General features: G+C 34.7%; 1 protein-coding gene across 2 annotated transcripts in view; it reads right to left on the bottom strand.

Annotated features, from left to right (window-relative positions):
* Positions 1–3752: 3752 nt before the first annotated feature.
* Positions 3753–8240, bottom strand: part of NCAM2 (neural cell adhesion molecule 2) — a gene marked incomplete at both ends in the record, with an annotated part of 278388 nt that continues 273900 nt past the window's right edge. For both annotated transcript variants that reach the window (XM_080614205.1, XM_080614206.1), the window contains one exon: positions 3753–3864. In XM_080614205.1, the coding sequence (XP_080470331.1) occupies positions 3753–3864 (112 nt within the window). The remainder of the gene's footprint in view (positions 3865–8240) is intronic.

The following is an 8240-nucleotide window of genomic DNA, read 5'->3' as shown; positions in this document are numbered from 1 at the left end:
ACAGCTTTTAAATATTTTGAACAGGCTTTGTAGACAAATTACTGAAGATTTTTCTTTAATAAAGCAGAGTGGCATGCTATCAAAAGGCACAAATACATTTTCATTATCTGGTCTAGGAAACATAAAAATGGCATGATTATTATACTACAATTTGATGATTGGCACTTAAATAAATAATCAAAGTAATTACCACCATAAAAAGAAAGCCACTTTTTTTTGATAAACATCAATGCAGAGGCTGAAGACAGCAGGTGGAATTCACTATACCAGGGACTGTTGTCAAACAGCCTTTGTAGATGACTGTCACTGTGTGATTATGTTGTACATATCTATGAAGCGATAGTAGGCCCAATCTTGCAAGGTCTCAACATCCATCCTCCTGCTTACATCAACCCCACTGGTGTCAGTGGGGTGGCATATGAGGGGTGGGTTCAGCCACACTAATTTCTTGCAAGACCTTGGCCTAAATAAATTAATCTTTGTCACAATAGACATCAGCATCACCAGAATAGTAAATATTTTTGCAACCACAAAAATATTATAAAAGTCAAAAAACCCCAAATAAACAAACAAACAAAAAAAAACCCCAGAAAAAACCTCCAGAGCACTTTTGTATACTAAATTGTTAAACACTAATTAAAACTTTTCTTACTGTTGTGGTAAATCAGAATGCAGGTCTGCTAAAAAAATTAACAAGAAGCTCAAAGTCATCTTACTTGATTTTACTCCTTATTTTTTGTTGAAAAGAGATTGTCACTGCCACATTCCATATCATTAATTAATTCAATGGCTCCCTCCCACCCTTGTTCCTAGAGTATGTTAGTGTAACAATTCAGATTACTTTTACAAATAGTTATATTTTGTCAACTCTTCTGACATTTCATACTAACACTTAAAATTACTTTTAAACAGAAAAAGTGACATTTCTAAAGTTTTTTTTTTTTTAGTCTAGGATAGGAAAAGAAAGTAAAGAAATGATGTTATTCCACTCTACACGTATCTTACAAATTACTATGCGCTGTCACTCATTTTGAAATATTTGCACATATCAGTGTTTTTAAGCATTCTTTCATAGTTATAGTGTGGCTTTCTCCTGCACAGCATAGAGTCAAAGCACAAGAGATAACAGACCAAATGGTATGCCTGGACAGTATATCTATCAGTAATTTAGAACTGTTTAATTCTCAGCCTTCACATAGGCCAGCTGGCAGGAGACTTAACAGCAGGAAGAAAATTACTCCTGGAAATAACCTTTGATTTGTAATCCAATGTAGTGGGAAATGCTTTTGCTTCCAATATTGAAATAGTTTTGTGGTATATTTTACTTGTAAAAAGCATCACAGGCATATCGATAATAAATGTGCTGACAGGACCTCTTAAATTTTCTAATTCCTTCCCACTGTAATTAGAAGCCATATTAGAAAACAAAAACAAAACCCAACAAAACAAACCCCCAACCCTGAATATACAGCTGTTAGGCTATAAAGTTTTTTTGTGTAAATCTCAAGAAGAAGTGCTAAAATTTGAAATGCATCTACAGTTCAGCCTAGACACTGTTAGCTCTGCCCACATTGTATAGAAACCTTGTTGTGCAGATGATCATGCTGGATTCAGAAAAAAAGCACCATTTGCCTAGCAAAGCTTGATTTATGTGAATATGCACAGCAGCACCTAAGTTTGTGATGGCAGGTAGAAGAGGAAAGGATGTTTCCTAACTTCATCCCTGGTAAAAATACTGCATGAGATGATGTAGGCTGCCGCATTATTTTCAACTGCTGGAATTTTCAAGGTCCCTTCCTTGCATTTGATAGAGGAAAAAGCCCAGCTGCTAATATATACTTCATAGAATAATATATTTTCATATATAAGAGACAACTATTCCTCTTAATTACAGCTTAGGGGCAGTACTGCTCACTGTGCACTTACTCAGGAAGAAACAGGACTGAGATTTAATAAACAAGCAGCTATTTGGTAGTACTGCCTACCCAGCAGTGGGAGTATGTGGGAGCAACAGTGAGAGGTCATAAAGGAATGTCTTCATCTTTCCTTCACCCAGAAATAGCGTCTTAGTGTTTAAAGAAAGTTTTTTTCAGCACTTTCAAATTATTCTCCTTTACGACTTTTATCCCACATTTCTACCTTCTCTTACCCATTCTTTCCACTTTGGTACTGGTTTTGGGGAACTTGGCCTCTTATCCTAGCCACACCAGTGGCATGCCTCTATGCTCAACTACTTGGTTCATGGTTGTTACTTTCTAAAGTAAGGAAAAGTTGTAAAAAAAACCCCATAAAATGATTTGGGTTTGAAAAATAAAAAACCCCTATGTGTTAAATATGTTCTCCTCAGCAATTTCAAATGCACTAAAGCTTGGCTTAACATGAAGGTTAACCTGTCATCTTCCTCAAATTTAAGGACACTCTTACATTTCATTTTCAGCTTTACTGCACAAAAGTCAACCACTTTGCCATGACTTTGAAATATCAGCTAAGGGTTGATGACATCCTGGGGGAAACTGGGAAGTATAAGAACTTCAAATATGAGCAAAATTCAGATATAAGTGAGGATAGAACATGATTTACTGAGTAAAGCTACACTTAAACCTCAGGTATAACTTAGATTTGGGAAATCCATAAGGTACTCTACAATTTACTCTGTTAAATACAATTTTTCAATCTAGTTTTCTATATTGTTTATCTACGTCTTTCACAGCAAGATTTTGAAAAGTGTGGTAGGTGTAAATACACTACGCTGAAATAGAAACAAAATATATTACCCCAATTAGTGGTGCCATTAAATCAATGGAAATAAATATGAATAAATTTTGCATCAAATAAATCACTCAAATTTCAGTGATGCATGTTAAGCAGAATAATAAATATAAACAATAAAAAACCCCACCTCTAAGAAATGCTAGACAGCAAAAAATGTACTTGGTCTAATACCAAATTAGCTTGTGTTTATTGTAAGGTTTCATTTAAAGCCAAAGTTATTATTAAAAAAAGTTTTATTTTTCACACCTTTGCTGCATTTTAGTTCACATGCAATCTCCAAACCTTTAATACAGTAAACCTGAATCACTGACATAGAGTCTTTCAGAGTCACACTCATGTAGTCAGAATGAGGTCAATATACTGCTACGAAATAGTTAGCCAGTATTATTTAAGTCTCTACATGGCCATTATCAACTTTTTAGTTTACCAAAAAAACCCAGTTGAAACTACAGGTGGAGCTGGCTCTGTGTTTACTTCAGGTGAGAAGCACAGCTGGAATGACTACTGAGTGTCTGCCATTGCTAAGGTCTTAAACTTTATACTGAGACTGTTTTTTCTTTATGGGCAACCTGCACTTTTTTTTTTTTATTATAAATGGAAACAAATACAGTAGCAGATGTCACTTTATGTATGTAGCTTGCACTGTAAGATCTGGAGAGACCTCGTGTTGTTTGTGATTAGGGGTGCTTTATAACTGCTCTTCTAAATAGACAAACTTTATCATATAATAAATTACAGTTCTTATTCTGCAGATTTTTCAAATTTATACCATGGGACTTAGTGTCAGCAAAACTATATACTAAAACCATTTTAACCAAAAAATAGAAAGGAACCGTAGACAGAAACTGTTTCATCATATGTACACATGTACTAACTATTCCAAGCATAAGTTTCCCAAGAAATTAAGGTCAGCTTTAAAATTTTGGTCATGGGATTACATCCATCCAAATGCATTATCCAGACAGCTGTAGTTTATCTTATTATGCTTTGCTATCATCTTCTTTTGACTGGATGATGTCATTAGCAACTTTGATTTCTATGTTTTCTGCATTTAAAGCTTCTTTCCCATTTTCCTCCTTTAGTGGCAGCTTCCTATCAGAAGAAGAGAGGAATCATGGTAACACATAAATAATGCATAAACTGGAATTTAAGTCTACAGTGTACATATTGCTTATACAGTTCACAGTGTTTCTAAAAACATAATTTACATAATTTATTGACAATAATGTATAATTATTTTTATTATGAGGTTATTTGCTTTTGAAGAAATTCATATTGACTCTTTCCATTTCTATAAAGCCAGAAAAACCTAAATGGCACATGACAAGAACATTGCTGCTGCTCAAAATGCAGTTTCTGCAGTAAGACAAAAGAAGCAATAGAATGCCAAATAAATTGACCCAAGACAGTATAAAGGTATGAGTTCCTTAGGATACTGTGAAAAACTTAAAGGCAAGCCTTTTGATGAATCTAGATTATACTTTTTTTTATGTCTGTTTCCAAATGTAAATTCAATTTTATATGAAATAGGAAATCTATCATTGGAGGTTATGCCAAGACACTGGTAAAGGAAAGAACTTCTTATAGCACAATGAGGTAATGGAAGTTATTTTATTACTTAGAAAATTCTAAAATTTATTTTTGCTACATCACACTATCCAGCTGCATTAGTAACTTATAGCTCTTTTAAGACTAACTTAGAGAAAACTCAGAGGAGTTTTATGATCCTTAATTCCAGTGTCATCAGTGTCTCCACCTTTGCTTTACAGGAAAGAAGGAAAGACAAACACTGATTTCATTCAAAAGGATCTGGAAAATCAATGATTCCCTGCTGCCAGTAGTTAGCTGTCAAAAAAAACAGAAACAAAAAAAAAACTAAAACCCAAAAGCTGTCAAAATATGTATGGTTTACTCAGATGTTCCTGTAATAATGTCTCCTGGGCATAATTGCTGTTAATCGTGATTTCAGTTTGCGTTTGCTTTCTGTTTTTTAACTAGGGAATAGTATGCATATGCCTTTTTTATCCATTATAACTGTTAAATGTTTCAGTAAACTTCCACTGTGATTGTTTCGATGTCCCAAAGAGCAATATACTGTTCAAAACCTGTCTAAGGAACCCCTTAGGAATGTCTTGTAATAACAGTGTTTAGTAACCACTAAAATAGTGCAATACCCAAATTCCCAGTCTTATGAAACGTACGGTGTCTGAAATGAACTGCTGTTTGTCTAGAGTTTAAACAGTGAGCACAACCTGTATCTCAGAGAAATCAAAGAGAAGACTAACTTGCTCTATTACAGTAGAGTATGTGAGATGTATATCAGCTGTCTGGCTTTGAGCACAGAGAAAGATCTCTAGTTATTGCCCGTTTCACATGGCACGCCCAAAGGAAACAGATTTCAGCCCACAACACAATGCCTGAAAGAATGGAAAGAGCAGAACGAACATTAATCTACTTTTAGAAGATAAAACATTAAGGCAGAGGAAGCATGGCTCATGAGATGCATTTAAGGTAAGCAGGCACCTGTGTTAAAGACCTGATCATGTAAAGCACTTCCACCAGTATTTAAAGAAAGACTGAATTTAATCTAGTTTTATATAAAGGCAAAGTAATTTCTCAAAAAATGTTACTGAAAGGGAAGAAATATTTAGTCAAAGTGAAAACTGGGCAACTGACAGAATATACTGTTTTGGAGAAGTGGATTAAGAGCATGTTACAACTATTTTCAAATTAATTGAAATAGGAAGATTTGTTAGAACCCTGTTGAAGGACACTAGATATTAATGAAATCCATGTTCATGCAGTGTGATAAAATTAGCCTTGCTTTCAGTGTAAGCAAGGGAAAAAAAGAACCCAAACAAACTACAGACAAATCAAATGTTTGCAAGTTTTCCTCATCAAAAAGTCCATCCACCATTCCTTAAATTGATTATTTTTAAAAACTTGTAGGCTTTTTGGATATCAGGTGAAGTTATCAGTTTAGTTGTTGTTCAACATTATCCTTTTGACTATGACAGAATTTTTGGGTTTGGAATTTTCCTCTTCATTTGTTTCAAATATTAATTCATATTTAATCTTTAGCGCAGATTCAATAATTTTCTTCTTTTAATTAACTAAATGAAGTTTAAATGTTTTAATTACACCGATTTTCCTATACCTAATTTTTCTTTAGCTACATCTATTCAAATTGATTTGATATTTTTCAGCTGGGCAGACTAATCCTTTCAAATCTGAAAGCATTTTATAATGAAAGCTTTTTTGGAAAAGAAAAACTGGAGAACTTTAAAAGGTTCTTTTGCTTTAATCAGATGCTGGGTGTTATCAATCATTAATAATATTGACTTCCCTTAGTGCTGCAAGTGGCCTAAATGAAATAGTCTGCTGATATTACCTATACAAAACTTTAACTATTTACTTTGCTATTTTACAGGAGAATGGCTCCCAGCCATTTTGATACTGGAATTCACCCAGCTTCATTAATACTAAGAAAAACTCAACTAACACTAGAAACACAATAATGTCAGAATTTTTACATTAATTAGCAATGCAATTAGTACCACATTTCATGTGGTATTTTAATCATATCACAGAAATGTAATATGAAATGCACAGCTCAAAATGATTTCCTGGCAGCATTATTAAAACTTCTTGACTTGCAGGTGAAAGTGCTTTGTGCTCATCTGTCATGCATGGATTCCAAACCTGGCTTTGAAAAGAATCACCTGAGTTAAGATAAAATGTAGACTGCTGAATAATATGTTGACCAATATAATGAAAATATTATTGTAAGATGAAGTAATCCCTTTATTAATTATTTCCCACAAATGATTAAATTGTATTTAAAGTTCTAAGTATAATTTGGTATTATTCAAAATAATTCAACTAATTATTCAAAATATTTAATCCAATTTAAACTGAAGGCTTACCTCATATACCTTTAAGACAGCTATAATTACTCAGAATGAATTCCACCTTGTATGCACATTGCCTGCCTGGAATGTCCTTGAAAGTCTTCCTGCAACCTAAGCTCTTCCATTCAAGATCCCTGCTGGTCATCCTTGCTCTGCCCAGGATATGCCTGGGTTTCAGCTTCCATCTGATAGCACTTGTTGTTCACAATGTGTTTTTGCGAACAAGTCCTACTTGTTCTTCCTACTGAGGGACTTCCACCCTATTGCATCCTCCTTTCCTTTAGCAGCATCTCACCCATACTTTATATTGCTTCTTTGTTTTTTCACTTATGACCTGTGAATGAGCAGAAGGTCTTTCCATGTTCCCCTAGTACCAACGTTCCTCCATATGTCTTGGCTGCATGGTGCTCTATTTATCTTTGGTTTCTTAAGTGACTCTGTCCTGAATCTTTAGCTGGCTTCTGTCCAGCTGCACCTTGGACTGCTGCCTTTTGCCACTGGTTGTTGGAGAAGAATTTACCAAAAGGAAATTGTCATCATTATTAATATCTCTTAGTAGACCTATTCTCCCAAGGACATAATACCTATCAAACTCCTTATCAGTTGTTCCTATGCTTCAGTTATTTTTTGTGCCACTCAGTGACTGATTCTTTCCCCCTCCCCTAGGATAATAAAAGAGTTTTGATTTTAACATCCTCATAGTTCACTCATGTCAGCTGTTCTAATGACTGGACCAAGTAGGAAGAATTGAACTGGATTTTTCCTACTATCATGTCCCTTGCTGGATGCATCTCTCTTGTATTTGCAAGATTTGGTGCTACAGATAGTCCTGAAGCACAAAAAAATGTGGCCTTGGCGCCTTACCCACTAACATATCCGAGTCCTGCTGGACTTTTACAATGTTTACTACTACATTCCCCTGACTCCTCAGATAACTGTGGGTTCTCTAAAGTGCCCCTCATTATAAATTCTAATATGAAGAGCAAACATATCACTAGTCATTCAACAAATTCCGTAATTGTTCAATTAACACAAGTTTAAAGTCTTCAAGTACAGGTTCTTTCAGGAAGTATATAGCTTACTGCACTGTTATTTTAACACAACTCCCAACCCCATTTACTAAAAATGCCACTGACAGTCAATAACACAGGCTTTCTTCTTATTAAAGGTTCTGTCTTTTGCACTTCTAGATAATGTTAAGAAAAGCAATTTTCTTGTCATTTCAGAAATAGACTTTTGTAAGAACATCTCCTTTCAAATAACAACTGTGATTTTATCAAATAATCAACAGGTGATTTTTTATATCATTTTTTTGACAGGCTGAGAGAGATCGGGTTGTTCAGCCTGGAAAAGAGAAAACTCAGGGGACACCGTATAGCAGCCATCCTGTACCTAAAGGGGGCCTACAAGAAATCTAGAGAAGGACTTTTTACAAGATCATGTAGTGACAGGACAAGGGCGAATGGTTTTAAACTGGAAGATGGGAGATTTTGATTAGATATTGAGAAGAAATTCTTCACTATGAGGGTGGTGAGGGACTGGCACAGGTTGCTCAGA

Source organism: Psittacula echo (genome assembly GCF_963264785.1).
Source record: "Psittacula echo genome assembly, chromosome: 3".
Classification (NCBI taxonomy): domain Eukaryota; kingdom Metazoa; phylum Chordata; class Aves; order Psittaciformes; family Psittacidae; genus Psittacula; species Psittacula echo.
This window is presented reverse-complemented; position numbering and strand designations above follow the sequence as displayed.